Source organism: Mesoplodon mirus, assembly GCF_964341445.2.
Source record: "Mesoplodon mirus genome assembly, chromosome: 10".
In the NCBI taxonomy this organism is placed as follows: domain Eukaryota; kingdom Metazoa; phylum Chordata; class Mammalia; order Artiodactyla; family Ziphiidae; genus Mesoplodon; species Mesoplodon mirus.
The window spans coordinates 30,944,965-30,961,410 of record NC_138986.1 but is presented as its reverse complement, the minus strand read 5'-3'; the positions used below and the strand labels follow the sequence as shown (position 1 = coordinate 30,961,410).

General features: G+C 36.6%; 1 protein-coding gene across 1 annotated transcript; it reads right to left on the bottom strand.

Moving 5' to 3' along the window:
* Window positions 1–1,790: 1,790 nt before the first annotated feature.
* LOC309811128 (short transmembrane mitochondrial protein 1-like) lies at window positions 1,791–2,195 on the bottom strand (the record flags this gene model as incomplete). The annotated part of the gene is made up of 1 exon (XM_082633707.1): window positions 1,791–2,195. One exon carries the CDS (start codon window positions 2,193–2,195, stop codon window positions 2,052–2,054), a length of 144 nt encoding a protein of 47 aa, XP_082489833.1. The 3' UTR covers window positions 1,791–2,051.
* Window positions 2,196–16,446: the final 14,251 nt, after the last annotated feature.

Sequence of the window (16,446 nt, the reverse complement as noted above, 5' to 3'; positions counted from 1 at the left end):
TTTCCTTTGCCTTATCAGAATTCTTCCTAACTGGATGGCCTGTGGCACAAACTTACTTTCCCAGCTCTGACTATTATGTGAATGTGTGCTGGATAATTTATTTCATATTACTTGAGGCCTTGTGAGTATTATTAGAATGAGAGGAAACCATGAAAATTATGGGTTCTTTGTTCATTACTTTAACAAATATTTACTGAGAGCCAACAAAAACAATATTTACTGCATGAGCGGAAAACGAAAAGACACAGTTCTTGCCTCCTTTGACTTTAATTTTTATTTTTTTTACTTTAAAAATTTTTTGGACTAATATCTACCATTTATTGGACAATTTGCAAAGCACTGTGCTACACATCACATACATTATTTCAACTGTTTCTCATGGAAGCCCTATGAGGTAGGTATTGCATCCACATCTTACGGAGAACACAACAGTTTCAGAAAAATGAACTGCTTGCCCCTGATCACACTGCAAGGGAGAAGCCAAACCATAATATGATCCTAACCTGTCTCACACTCCAGTACAATCTGACAGGGACAAAACTTATCTCCATGTATGAAAGATCCATGTTTTCAAAGAGAGGTAGAATCACTTCATTTTATAATCACACTTAGTATCAGTGGCATCACTGTCTGAAAAAAAGGTCTCTAAACCATTCTTCCAGTTTACTAATTCTGCTAAAATGTCTTCAGAAATGGCATCATCAGTGAAGCTGCCCAACAAGCCCTCTGGAACAAAACACCCAATGAAATGGGCCTTTATTTATATTTAGTGCAATTACACTTCCAGGACTTTAACTTGGAGCTATCCCCCTGCACAGATATGTAAGCAGATTAAATAAATTATGGTATATTCATTCAGTAGAACCTTATGTAGCCAAAAAAGGAAAGAGGTTCTTTGTTCCTTACCTAGGGATATGGAATGACCTCCACTGGGGAAAACACCAGATATAGTTTGCTATCATTTGTATAAAACACCCCCATACATGTGTTTGTTCAGGCACAAAATCTTTCACAAAAGGATATAGGAAACTAGCAAGTGCCTGAATCCAGGGAGAGGAACTAGGAGCTGGGGGACAATGCAGATCACTTTGTATTGACCCAGGGGGAAAGTTATGTATTTAAACATTTTTTTCAATTAAAAAATTATGGACTATTATACATTTGAAAAATTACAAGAGTAATTAATGGTTGCAGAAAGAAAAACACAAAAAGTCTTCTTATGAGAATCACTATAAGTTATAATGTAAATACATTTTTTTAATGTAAAAAGGCATGAAATTTCCTTTATAGACAACTTCTCATTTATCTACCATGTACTGTCAAATGCGCCTGTAATCCCATGAAATAAGTATGATTCTTATGAGAGAATAGAGCCAGATCAAATGCATCATTAAGAAAAAATATGCATACTAGGCTATGAATTCTACTGAGGACAAAGGCCATTACTTTAAATACTTTTAAATTCTCCAGTTCCTGATAGGGTTCTCAGAACAGAGTTCCTTGGTTAATGAATAGCAAATTGATTTATTGGTTAAATTAGCAACTATGGAGCTTCCTGACAACAACATAAAATTAGTGGATAATTCACCAGAAACTGGCTTCTAGATTTTCATTACTACTTTGAAACAACATAATTTAGTACCAAAGGTTTAAACACCCCATATAATTGCTAGACTGTGAAATCAGCATTATTTATATCTCATCAGCTCTACAAAACTCATCAATTTTTCTTTTGAAAATGGTAGTAGAAATCCCAAAGAATAAGGGAGAGACTACTAATTTAAGGTCATGTTTACTAATCTAGCACCATAATTCCATTCTCAGGACCTCCCAAGTGGCTGGAAGGAGGAAGGGAAGAAGTGAGGATGTTTGAAAAATAAGGGTTGTTCTTAACTTGTGGCCCCATTTGTGCTGTAAGGCAATACAAGGTCAAGCAAAGAAGAAAATTGCTGAGGCTGGAGATGAAAACAAAAGGTTTTGGTTCAGATCATAAAGGAAGACCTCAAGAACAGTAGAATCAGTTTATCCAGGAGGCAGTGCTGGAGTTGGCCTCATGAATTAGGGGGTTTCTTCTTGGTGTCCACGTCCTTTTTAATTTCTTCAAGTTTTTTAGCCAGGTTTGGTATGTCATAGCTCTGAGCCAGATACATTCCCACCACGTTGCCAAGAGTAAATCCAAGCAGGAACTGGAGCATGTGTCGGCAAGGAGGTCTCAAAGAGCAGCTGCAGCTCCGTGGGCCGTCCGAGGCTGCCTTGCCCGGCATGATGCCTCCTTTGCCTTTATTGTTTATGGTCTCTATTGTTTATCTCAAAGATCCTTGTAAATAAATATAAAATTATAGTTGTGATAGGTGCTTTGAAGGAGAGTGCATAACAATATAACTGTAAATACTAGGGGGAAAGGATCAAGTTGGGGAGGTCAGGGAGAATCTTTCTGAGGAAGTCAAGGCTGAGCCAAGGTCAAGTACAGTTTTTACCGGGATGAAAGGAGACCAGCAGTGGGGATGTGAAACAACACAGTCCAGTTCAGTTCACTGAATGTTTACAGAATGCCTACCATATGCCAGACACTATGATTAGATGCTGGGAAATAAAAAATGAATGAGACATGGTCTTTGCCCCAGTAAATTACTAACTATCAGGGTTTCATCTTCATGCAATTGATAAATTAGGAGAGCCACACTGTATGTGCTTGTTTTGCTTCTATGTAGTTTGAGTTTCCTTTGTGTCAGGATTCCCTCAGCTAGGCAAGTCCTTCTGAAGAAATCAAACACAGTCTTTTTGTCATGGAATCAAAGTTTAATAAATAAATATACATAGTCTTCTAGATTCAAGTCCAGCAAGGCTATTCTAGGCTTTACCATCAATTACATGTGGCCTCACAGTGGAGCTCAGGCCTGTTTCAGACCCGCCAACAGCACGGCTCCTGGAAGGGAGCCTGACTGTCACCAAACAAGAGACCCTTTCTTTCTTTCTTTCTTTTTTTTAACATCTTTATTGGAGTATAATTGCTTTACAATGGTGTGTTAGTTTGTGCTGTATAACAAAATGAATCAGCTATACATATACATATATCCCCATATCTCCTCCCTCTTGCGTCTCCCTCCCACCCTCCCTATCCCGCTCCTCTAGGTGATCACAAAGCACCGAGCTGATCTCCCTGTGCTATGCAGCTGCTTCCCACTAGCTATCTATTTTACATTTGGTAGTGTATACATGTCCACACTACTCTCTCACTTCATCCCAGTTTACCATTCCCCCTCCCCGTGTCTCAAGTCCATTCTCTACGTCTGCATCTTTACTCCTGTCCTGCGCCTAGGTTCTTCAGAACAATTTTTTTGGTTTTTTTAGATTCCATATATATGTGTTAGCATATGGTATTTGTTTTTCTTTCTGACTTACTTCACTCCTTATGACAGACTCTAGGTCCATCCACCTCACTACAAAAGAATCGGTTTCATTTCTTCTTATGGCTGAGTAATATTCCATTGTATATATGGGCCACAACTTCTTTATCCATTCAGCTGTCAGTGGATACTTAGGTTGCTTCCATGTCCTGGCTATTGTAAATAGAGTTGCAGTGAACATTGTGGTACATGACTCCTTTGAATTATGGTTTTCTCAGGGTATACGTCCAGTAGTGGGATTGCTGGGTCGTATGGTAGTTCTATTTTTAGTTTTTTAAGCACCCTCCATATTGTTCTCCATAGTGGCTGTATCAATTTACATTTCCACCAACAGGGCAAGAGGGTTCCCTTTTCTCCATACCCTCTCCAGCATTTATTATTTGTAGATTTTTTGGTGATGGCCATTCTGACCGGTGTGAGGTGATACCTCACTGTAGTTTTGATTTGCATTTCTCTAATTAGTAATGTTGAGCCTACTTTCAGGTGTTTGTTGGCAATCTGTATATCTTCTTTGGAGAAAAGTCCATGTAGGTCTTCTGCCCATTTTTGTATTGGGTGGTTTGCTTTTTTGATATTGAGCTGCAAGAGCTGCTTGTAAATTTTGGAGATTAATCCTTTGTCAGTTGCTTCATTTGCAAATATTTTCTCCCATTCTGAAGGTTGTCTTTTCATCATGTTTATGGTTTCCTTTGCTGTGAAAAAGCTTTTAAATTTCACTAGGTCCTGTTTGTTTATTTTTGTTTCTATTTCCACTTCTTTAGGAGGTGGGTCCAAAAGGATCTTGCTGTGATTTATGTCATAGAGTGTTCTGCCTAAGTTTTCCTCTAAGAGTTTTATAGTGTCTGGCCTTAAATTTAGGTCTTTAATCCATTTTGAGTTTATTTTTGTGTATGGTGTTAGGGAGTGTTCTAATTTCATTCTTTCACATGTAGCTGTCCAGTTTTCCCAGCACCACTTATTGAAGATGCTGTCTTTTCTCCATTGTAAATTCTTGCCTCCTTTATCAAAGATAAGGTAACCATATGTGTATGGGTTTATCTCTGGGCTTTCTATCTTGTTCCATTGATCTATATTTCTGTGTTTGTGCCAATACCATGCTGTCTTGATTACTGTAGCATTACAGTATAGTCTGAAGTCTGAGAGCCTGATTCCTCCAGCTCCGTTTTTCTTTCTCAAGATTGCTTTGGCTATTCAGGGTCTTTGGTGTTTCCATACGAATTGTGAAATTTTTTGTTCTAGTTCTGTGAAAAATGCCAGTGGTAGTTTGATAGGGATTGCATTGAATCTGTAGATTGCTTTGGGTAGTAGAGTCATTTTCACAATGTTGATTCTTCCAATCCAAGAACATGGTATATCTCTCCAAATGTTTGTATCATCTTTTATTTCTTTCATCAGTGTCTTATAGTTTTCTGCATACAGGTCTTTTGTCTCCCTAGGTAGGTTTATTCCTAGGTATTTTATTCTTTTTGTTGCAGTGGTAAATGGGAGTGTTTCCTTAATTTCACTTTCAGATTTTTCATCATTTGTGTATAGGAATGCAAGAGATTTCTGTGCATTAATTTTGTATCCTGCTACTTCACCAAATTCATTGATTAGCTCTAGTAGTTTTCTGGTAGAGCCTTTAGGACTCTGTATGTATAGTATCATGTCATCTGCAAACAGTGACAGTTTTACTTCTTTTCTGATCTGGATTCCTTTTATTTCTTTTTCTTCTCTGATTGCTGTGGCTAAAAATTCCAAAATTATGTTGAATAATTTGGTGAGAGTGGGCAACCTTGTCTTGTTCCTGATCTTAGTGGAAATGGTTTCAGTTTTTCACCTTTGAGAACGATGTTGGCTGTGGGTTTGTCATATATGGCCTTTATTATGTTTAGGTAAGTTCCATCTATGCCTACTTTCTGGAGGGTTTTTTCATAAATGGGTGTTGAATTTTGTCGAAAGCTTTTTCTGCATCTATTGAGATGATCATATTGTTTTTCTCCTTCAGTTTGTTAATATGGTGCATCACATTGATTGATTAGTGTATATTGAAGAATCCTTGCACTCCTGGGATAAACCCCACTTGATCATGGTATATGATCTTTTTAATGTGCTGTTGGATTCTGTTTGCTAGTTTTTTGTTGAGGATTTTTGCATCTATGTTCATCACTGATATTGGCCTGTAGATTTCTTTTCTTGTGATATCTTTTTCTGGTTTTGGTATCAGGGTGATAGTGGCCTCTTAGAATGAGTTTGAGAGTGTTCTTCCCTCTGCTATATTTTGGAAGAGTTTGAGAAGGATAGGTGTTAGCTCTTCTCTAAATGTTTGATAGAATTTGCCTGTGAAGCCATCTGGTCCTGGGCTTTTGTTTGTTGGAAGATTTTTAATCACAGTTTCAATTTCAGTGCTTGTGCTTGGTCTGTTCATATTTTCTATTTCTTCCTGGTTCAGTCTCAGCAGGTTGTGCATTTCTAAGAATTTGTCCACTTCTTCCAGGTTGTCCATTTTATTGGCATAGAGTTGCTTGTAGTAATCTCTCATGATTCTTTGTATTTCTCCAGTGTCAGTTGTTACTTCTCCTTTTCCATTTCTAATTCTATTGATTTGAGTCTTCTCCCTTTTTTTCTTGATGCGTCTGGCTAATGATTTATCAATTTTGTTTATCTTCTCAAAGAACCAGCTCTTAGTTTTATTGATCTTTGCTAATGTTTCTTTCATTTCTTTTTCAGTTATTTCTGATCTGATCTTTATGATTTCTTTCCTTCTGCTAACTTTGGGTTTTTTTTTTGTTTTTTCTCTAATTGCTTTAGGTGTAAGTTTAGGTTGTTTATTTGAGATGTTTCTTGTTTCTTGAGGTTCGTTTGTATTGCTATAAACTTCCCTCTTAGAACTGCTTTTGTTGCATCCCATAGGTTTTGTGTCATCTTGTTTTCATTGTCATTTGTTTCTAGGTATTTTTAAAATATTATCTTTGATTTCTTCCGTGATCTCTTGGTTATTTAGTAGCATATTGTTTAGCCTCCATGTGTTTGTAGTTTTTACAGATTTTTTCCTGTAATTTATATCTAGTCTCAGCGTTGTGGTCAGAAAAGATACGTGATATGATTTCAAGTTTTTAAATTTACCAAGGCTTGATTTGTGACCCAAGATATGATCTATCCTGGAGAATGTTCCATGAGCACTTGAGAAGAAAGTGTATTCTTTTGTTTTTGGATGGGATGTCCTATATATATCAAGTAAGTTCATTTTGTTTAATGTGTCATTTAAAGCTTGTGTTTCTTTATTTATTTTCATTTTTGATGATCTGTCCTTTGGTGAAAGTGGGGTGTTAAAGTCCCCTACTATTATTGTGTTACTGTCGATTTCCCCTTTTATGGCTGTTAGCATTTGCCTTATGTTGAGGTGCTCCTATGTTGGGTGCATAAATATTTACAATTGTTATATCTTCTTCTTGGATTGATCCCTTGGTCTTTATGTAGTGTCCTCCTTTGTCTCTTGTAATAGTCTTTATTTTAAAGTCTATTTTGTCTGATATGAGAAGTGCTACTCCACCTTTCATTTGATTTCCATTTGCATGGAAGATCTTTTTCCATCCCCTCACTTTCAGCCTGTGTGTGTCCCTAGGTCTGAAGTGGGTCTCTTGTAGACAGTGTATATATGGGTCTTGTTTTTGTATCCATTCAGCCAGTCTGTGTCTTTTGTTTGGAGCATTTCATCCATTTACATTTAAGGTAATTATCGATATGTATGTTCCTATTGCCATTTTCTTCATTGTTTTGGGTTTGTGTCTCAGTTCTGTTGTCTCATTTCATTGTTTTCTTACTTTTCACTCTTCTTTGCAAGGACTCACAAACTTCCTTTATAGTTAGTGTCAATATATTATACTATTAAGACTCTCTCATCCTGACTGCAAATCCTAAACACTTGTTTTCTTTTCCTGTTTTTCATTATTACTAATTTTTTTTTGTTTTTTCATCTTTGAGGATTGATTTGTTAGGGGGCAAGTAATATTTCTAAGAGGACCCTTAGATATTGCATCACTAAGTGACTTGTCCAACTTCACAGCATGCCCTTGATTATGGAGCAATCAAGTAGAAAAAAGGAACAGTTCCCAAATTTTCTTTCTTAACTGAGTATGCATAACCAATATTGCACAGATTCAATAAATATGTTAACTAAATGGTGAAATATTAGTAGTTTCGGTTTATCAACTAAGAATTTTTAGTTTAAAGACTGTAAGAAATTATGTTAGAGACAACAGCATTAAGTGGCCTTTTGGAAAATATACCTGTGTATTCACAATCCATGAAACTTTTGAGACTTTGCTTTTGAAAATTCAGCCTGTGTTCTGTCTAACAATTCTACACTCTTCCTGTGAAGAGTTATTATCAACCCTGTTGATGAGAGCTGTGATTTTTGCCTAAAATTTCTAAATGAGCGTGGTGAATGTCTAGCAAGTGTCTGTCTGTCTAGCAAGTCGTTTGCACTATCTCATTTCCAGATTATTTTGTAAAAAGGAATTTTACCCTTTTTTAACCCTTGAATACCTATGTCTACCAATTTTTTTTCTGGAAGTTTTATTAACAATATACTCCAGTAATGATCTAGCCGAAGATGTTCTTGTGTTATTTTGGAGCTAGTCGCTCGTGATTCATAGTACGTTGGACACCCAAGCTATGGTTAACTGGTGGTCAAGTTAGGAAATTCTGTTTGCATTAATTCTCCCTTTCTTAGCCCAGAACAACTCTCCACTCAGTGTTTTCCTTTTGATTCGTCATGCTTATAGTCTCTGCTTGGTGTTTTCAAACCCAAAGTAGACACAATGACATGCCATAATAAGTATTGTTCCTACTGCACTTCCAGCTTAGCTAAAAACAGGAAATACAGGCCATTTTGTGGAAAAGCTCACTTTTGTGATATTTCCAACCCAAGAGGTTTGGATCAACTTTGGTTGAGTGTCTGAACTTTTGGCTTCTTACTTACAGTAAACCTTCTAACTTCAGAATTTTAGCAGCATTTCTACTTATAAGATTATACTTTCTGTATTTAGATTATGCTGACACATGAATCAGTTTGCTTTGAAACCATTTTTATTTAATATTAGGATGTACTTGTAGCCAAAACGTGTACATAAGAAAATTGTGTGAACCATAAGATTTAAAGCATAATAGTAGAAATAGCATTACTTTCCATAGTTTCAAGACTTTCCTTACTTATTGGAGAGTTTATTTAAAAAGGGTCTATTATTTTAAGGCTTTACACATTAAGTGAACATTTGATGCAGAAATTTACTATGTAAAATAAGTCCAGAAGCAAAAAATGCTAGATTAGGTAAAATAGTCAGACAATTCTTTTGGTAAGGAACACCAGGCCCTACCAGAAAATAAATCTAAATTACTTTCTACTAAACAATCAACCAATTGATTTTTAGTAATCCTAGGAGGCAGAGGGAGTTTAAAGTTAGAACTTCATGTACACTGTATTTTTTTCAAGATCCAGTGAGGTAAAAATTGAATTGGATAGATTAGCAAAAGAAACCACATAAGGTTACATTTACGTGATTCCAGGAAAATGGGGTGGCCTTGGGCAATTCATTATGTTATTTTTCAGTGTCAACGAAGGGCCTGAGTTTTCTTGGTTTCTTCCATATTTGTGACGGAGGAGATTGGCCATAATGAATCAGTTGGATTGCATTGTTTCATTCATTCTCTTCTGATTTAGCCATGTAATGGGATCCTACAAAACATTCATCATGGTTTTCAAACATGATAAATGGTGACATGTACTATAATTCCAGATTAAGTCATTAAAGTTTATTTCATTTGCCTTTGTGAGATACAATTTGCTACATTTCTTTTTTCACCTTTGATTTAGTTTTAAAGACAAGTCATCTCAAGGAAGGGAGATGAAAAAAATAATAATGTCAAGGAACATGGAGGTTAGAGATAAGAGAAGCATTTTCAGAGGAATCAGAGCTCTTCAGCCTTAACCTTTATTGAGAAAAGATTTTAACTCAATATTTGTTGAAGTTCTGACATGACCGAATCACTCCTTTTATTCTATGTCTTCTTGCTTCCATTTAGCTGGAATGTCCTGGACAGGATTAGAAATGACTCTTCTTTCGGTTTTTTGTTTGTTTGTTTGTTTATGGTTTAGACTAAAAGCAAAGTGCCAGAGTTCTTAAAAATAATCTCTCTTCATGAGATTCCAAGCCTTTGTGTAGGTTCAGAAAGTGGAGACAATATCTAGGTTTTTAAAGAATTTATCAAACTGTATATAATATACTAAACTTTAAAAATTTTGCTCATGGTTGAGTTGACAATACAATCTTCCATCCCAGGTCAACCCTCCTCCCCTAAACCTTCTTCCAAAGCAAGAAAAACAAAGTATTTGTTAAAATCCTGCATAAGCCAAACATTTTTCTATTGTGTCTGTACCACATGATATCCATTTTCCTCTGCATAATTCTTGGAATAATATCACTCACAATTTAAGATCTTACATTTCAGATTTTTAAGCTCTAACTGAATAATGCTGGATGAGTTAGAAAGTCCTAATAGTGAATTTAGAAAGAAATGTTGACAGAGCTTGGATTCTCATAATGCTGGTGGGTACCATGATTATAATAATGGTTTCCTTTAAAACTCTTCCATTAAATGTTCCAAACATTGGAATTTGTAGTTTTTCCTTTGGTCCAGAGATCAAAAACATGAACAATTTTACATTTCTAAGGTTGGATAGCATCTGTGTTTCCACAATTTCTATGGGAAAGCAATCCACCCTTTCTCAGTTTTATTAACCACCACCATTTTGGCTCCAATATGTGCCATTTCAAGCACTTTCATTATGTCTCATATCTCCTTTTAGGAAGTAGGAGTCTGCTTATGCTTTTTTCCCTCTTTTTTTCTTATTTGCTTTCAAAAATTACATACTGTAGTGAAAAGTGGTTTAAAAATTGAAGATAGTGTAACATAGTGGTTAAAAAGGTATTGTGAGAGACAGATTGTTTGAGGTCAAATCCTTCTGCTCTTTAGTAACTATGTGAGTTAGGCAACCTGTGTGACTCTAAGCCTTATTTCCCTCATCTGTAAAATGTGTATATTAATAGTATTTGCCTTGTAGCAGATACTATTAATCCTTTTGTAAGGATTAAATAAGGTAACGAATGTAAGGCGACTGGATCATGGTAAACTCTCAGCAACTGGTGCCATTACCAGATGTTCTATTTATTTTTAACAGATAATTTGGAAATATTTTCTAATAGCAGTTACTGTCTTATTAAGATAATTTTATTTTGTAACAAGCACATTTTAGTGTTTCTATTTTAGAATAAAATAAATTAAATCTGATTTATTCATTCAACTGCTCTTTCTTAAGTACCTAGTATGTGCCAGTTGACTAAAGACAGCTCCTTCCTTTATAAATTATGATGTTTGCTGTAGGCTTTTTCTGTTTTGTTTTGTTATTGTGGCTATCAGATTATGGAAGTTCCTCTGCATTCCTAATTTGTTACAGAGTTTTTCTACTATGAATGAATGTTGAGTTTTATCAAATGATTATTTTTTTCCTGGATCTTTTGAGATGACCATATGAGCTTTCTGTTTTCTTTTGTTGAATTTTTAAGTTTGTTGAATTTGTTTGTTGAATTTTATTAAAAGATTTTAAGATTAAATCACCCGTGCATTTCTAGTGGAAATAAATCTTGGTTGTGGTATTTTATCTTTTTCATATACTACTAGATTTGATTTGCTTATATTTTGTGTATGATTTTTATATCTGTGTTCATGGGAGAAACTGGATTGTTCTTGTTGTGTTTCTTTCTTATAAAATTCTTGTCAGAGTTTGATATCAACCTGCTGCCCTCACAAAATGAGATTGGAAATATTTCCTTATTTCTTTTTTCTGGAAGACTTTGTGTAAGATTGGTGTTATTTCTTCCTTAAAGGTTTCAAGGATTCACTGATGTAAGCTGGGCCTAAAGTTTTCTTCCTGGGAGAGAAATTACAGATTTAATTTATTTTACAGATACAAGTACTATTGAGATTTTTCATTTTGTCATTGTGTCGGTTTTTCTTCCTTCTTTCCTGCCTTCCTTCCTTCTTTCTGCAGTTCTATTTCTATAACTTTAGTAAATACGTCGCATACATATACATACCTTTAAGAAATAAATGTTATCTATGTTATTCTGTGGATTGCTTTATCTTTTAGTAACATATCTTAGAGGTTATTTTTCTATATCAGTAGCTGTAAGACTTTCTTATTCTTTTAATGGCTGTATAACATTCCACAGTATGAAATCACCATATTTTATTTAATGAATCCCCTATTGAGGAATATTTAGATTGTTTCCAAAGCTTGACTATTGTAAACAATAATGTAATAAGCCTTATTGCACATATATCTGAATGTATACATAGAAACATTTGTTTCATTTTACTTTTTTTATACCTTAGTAGTAACTGTATCTAGCATAAACAGTGGAAATTAGATTATTGCTTACTGTCTTCTTCACATTCTGATGAGGTAGGCTTAGAATTATTTTTTATTTTCTGAATGAAACTTTTTGCACTACACTGGCATCTTGGTGTGTCACCTTACCAACCCTGCCTTCATTACTTATTACTGCTCAGGTTTGGTTTATTGTAATATCCTTTAATTGATTTTCACTTCATTTCCATAAATTTTTTCAATAGAGGAAAATCTATACAGGGATAAAATTTTGTCTGTTTTGTTCAGTGCTTTATCCCTAATGCTTAGTATAGAGTCTGGCACATAGTAGGTGCTCCAAAAAAAAGGAATAATTCATGGAGAGACACAGTGAGATATAATGATTTTAAAACAACAGTAACTATGAGCTGAGAGACATTCTTTCATTTATTTGATGAATGATTTTTAGGGGTTATGGTAACCGGTGGAATGTTAGTTGTTTAAGATGCTAAGAGGACTAACATACCAGGCCTATGTCTCACAGACTAGAGGGAACAGATGCATAATGGGCCAATTACAATGCAATGTCATAAGTACTGTAATGACATTGGGAGGCAGAGAAGAATGGGCAAGGAAACTGACTCAGAGAGACGTAGAAGGCTTATGGAGGGCAGGATGCTGGAACTGGAGTTTCCAGCAGGAGGTAGTAAGAGGAGTAGTAGACACAGACGTTTGGAGATGTGTGATGTAGTGGGAAAAGGGGAGAAGTTCAGAGTCATTTGATGTGTAGAAAGCATTGGTGACAGCAGGCTGTTGAGGGGCTACAGCTAAGGCATGGCTGAGGAATGAGAAGTGATGGTAGAAGGTGGCTTGGGTTAGACTGTGAAAGTCCCTGGGTTCTACAGGAAGAAGTCTAGAATTTTATCATATAGTCAGTAGAGACACTGCAGGTTTTAAAGTAATAGTGTACACCTATAACTAACACATCATTGTTAATCAACTATACTTCAATAAAAATAAAAATTAAAAAAACCCTATGCCAGCCAATCAGCATAATTTCAAATGTCAAAAAAAAAAAAGTAATACAGAAAACCTGGTAAAACAGTGGCTTAAACAAACTCAGGTTTGTTTTTCACCAAGAAATTTGAAGGCTAGTAGTTGCTGGTTTTGGTTCAATGTCTCGAGGGTGTCAGGGGTAAGGTCTTTGTGATTCTCTCATCTTCTCCTCATGGTTGGGTGGTGGCTGCTGTAGCTCAAGCCACCATGTTCAAATCTCAGACTGGAAATTGGTGGAAGCATCCCATAGCAATTAGTGGAGTCCTTATGAAGAATGCAAAATGTTCTCTAAAGATTTAAACTTTCTGGGGACTTCCCTGGTGGTGCAGTGGTTCAGACTCTGTGCTCCCAATGCATGGGGCCCGGGTTCAATCCCTGACCAGGGAACTAGATCCCACATGCATGCCACAGCTAAGGAGCCCGTGAGCTGCAACCAAGGAGCCTGCCTGTCACAACTAAGACCTTGTGCAACCAAATAACTTTTTTAAAAAAGAAAAAAAAAGAATATCCTAGATAAACCAGTAAAAAATATTAAAAAAAAAAAGATTTAAAGTTTCTGTCTCTCTGGCCAGAAATGTGTTTCATGGCACTCACCTTACCTCAAAGAAGGCTGAGAAATGCTATCTGGGCATATTTCTGTTCCAAAAACAATAGAGGTTCTATTAGGAAGGGAGAAGGGAGAATAGATTGTGTAGACAACTACCTGTGTCTACCATAGGTGTGACATTAGATGTGATTCTTAGGGAAATACCTGTGGGCACTATCAAAGGTGATTTGGGGCTAAATGATTTGGTTGACAAATATATTCTCTTAAGTTTAGTGGCCATGATATCTAGAGATTATAATATTAATGAGAAACATGAAGGTGATATTAACGATTTATAGTTCAATGATATCATTAGGATGTTTTAAGTTTTTTTCTATTTGAAAAAAGTTACTAAGAAATTATTAACTACAACACATATTTAATAACCATCTAAGAGCCATATCTTGGTAATGTTAATTCATTTCATTTCATTCATTGCTTCATTCATCGAATGTTTATTGGGCACCTCTCTGTGCAAGATATTGTGCTAGGTGCTAGGGACAGAGCAGTGAAAAAGACAGACCAGTCTCTATTTTCACAGACCGCAAAGTCCAGTTGGGGAGACAGGCAATTAACAGGAGACCCAGGCTTCCCTGATGGCACAGTGGTTAAGAATCTGCCTGCCAATGCAGGGGACACAGTTCGAGCCCTCGTCCGGGAAGATCCCACATGCCGCAGAGCAACTAAGCCCATGCGCCACAACTACTGAAGCCCGTGCACCTAGAGCCTGTGCTCCGCAACAAGAGAAGCTACTGCAGTGAGAAGCCCACGCACCACAAAGAAGAGTAACCCCCGATCACCACAGCTAGAGAAAGCCCGCACACAACAACGAAGACCCAACACAGCCAAAAACAAACAAACAAACAAACAAATAAATTTATATATATATAAAACAAACAAACAGGAGACCCAAAGAGCAAGATTATTATAGGTTGAATCATGGGATACTGGAAAAGAAAGGGGGATGAGATAAAGTGACTGGGGTATAAGGGGCCAGGTGCTATTCAAATAATGTGGCCAAGCCAGGAAAGCCTATCTGCAGAGGGAAACTTTGAGCTGAAGGATGAGAATGTGAAAAAAGCCAGAGTATATGTGTCGGGGTGAGGTAAGAGTTACAGGTACAAAGACCCAGAGGCAGAAAAGGGCCAGAAATAAGGGCTTGAGGCTGGTGGGAGGTGTACCCTGGGAAGAGCAGGGAGATACCCTGTGGTGAAAGAAGCAGGGGCCTTTCTACGTAGGGCCCATCGGGCCATCGTGCAGGAGCCAGTGTCATGAAGTGCCTTGAGTCATGACGGTGATGGTCTGATTTATGTTTACAAAGGTCCCTCTGATTGCCATCTGAGAAGGATTGGAGAGAGGCAAGCGGGAATGTAGGGAGACCAGTTAGGAGGACCAGTTTGGTGGTTAATGCTCTGGCCCAGGAGAGAGATGATGGTGATTTTGGATGAAAAGCGTTTCAGAGGAAATGGAGAACACCTGGAAATATACAGAGGAGCATGAACCGACAGCACTCGCTGATGGATTATACAGGGAAATGAGGAAAAGCCTTATTTCTAAGTATTTTTAAAACTTTTGGTTTTGTGTTACCTGTAAACTCTAATGGCAGAATCTTTTTTTTTTTTTTTTTTTTTTTTGCGGTACACGGGCCTCTCACTGTTGTGGCCTCGCCCGTTGTGGAGCACAAGCTCCGGACGCGCAGGCCCAGCGGCCATGGCTCACGGGCCCAGCTGCTCCGCAGCATGTGGGATCTTCCTGGACCGGGGCACGAACCCGTGTCCCCTGCATCGGCAGGTGGACTCTCAACCACTGCGCCACCAGGGAAGCCCTAATGGGAGAATCTTAACTGGGTACTTCCAGTTCTTTTTAACTCAACCTTCATACATTAAAATGTTAATATCAACTGGGATGGCTATTTTCTTTTATCTTGTAATTGAAAAACAACGACAGGAAAGGATTTTTAACAGAACAATAATTCCAGCTTGGTATTTGCCCTGGAAGATCTTGTATGTGTCCTTCATCCTAAGGGGAATTCCTCCTTTTCTGTTTTTCCAGTTCACAAAAACAAATATCCAGAAAAAGAGATATAATATAGATATATATTTTTTAGTAGAAGAGAGAGTAAAAGAAAATAGCAACAGCAACATCTTTCTCGTGTTATTCATATGCATTACTGTGGAATTTAATGACCTGAAGGAAAGCAAATGGTTTTTATGTAACTTCATTTGAAATAAACTTAATCTACACCAGTGAGTCCCTCAATTTAATGTGCACATAAATCGCACAGGGGTCTTGTGGAGATGAAGATTCTGACTCTGAGTCTGGCTGGGCCAAGGTTTTGCATTTCTACCAAACTCCCACCTGGTCTGCAGACCACATGTGAATAAGAAAGATCTCAACTTTACTCCAAATGGCCATTGTCCCTGATCTTAATCACTTATACTTTTAATTTTCAGTGTTTGAGGATCATCAGATTGGAGAAACTGACCCAGTGGAACTTAAAACATACTTGGTAAGTAGAAGAAACAAATAAGGAATTTTTCCCCCTCTGGAATTTATTTCTAGATTTATAATTCATTTTCTGTTTTTGGTCTAAGAAAACCTGGCATATTGATTGTTGTCTGGTATGTTCTTTACCCTAATGACTAAGAATCTAATTACATTCCAAATTGTGACTATTTCCCTAAATATTCCCAGCTGCTTTCAAGATGAACTCTATAACATTACTAGAAATAGGCTCTGTGGCCTTTTTGGGAAATCTAAAACATGATCATATGATCCCAAATAGCTTTATTCAACATGTGATGTTCAGAAGACCACAGAATTTTAGGGTATCTTTTCAAGTTAGCTTTAATCATGTTTTTCTTCTGAAAGCATTTCTTTCAAAATGACCCACATTTTGAAAAAGAAAAAAAGCACATATCAGTATAGATGAGATATTGAGGGAGAGGATTTGACTCAGAAACTTTATTTGGAAATAATAGATTTTAATA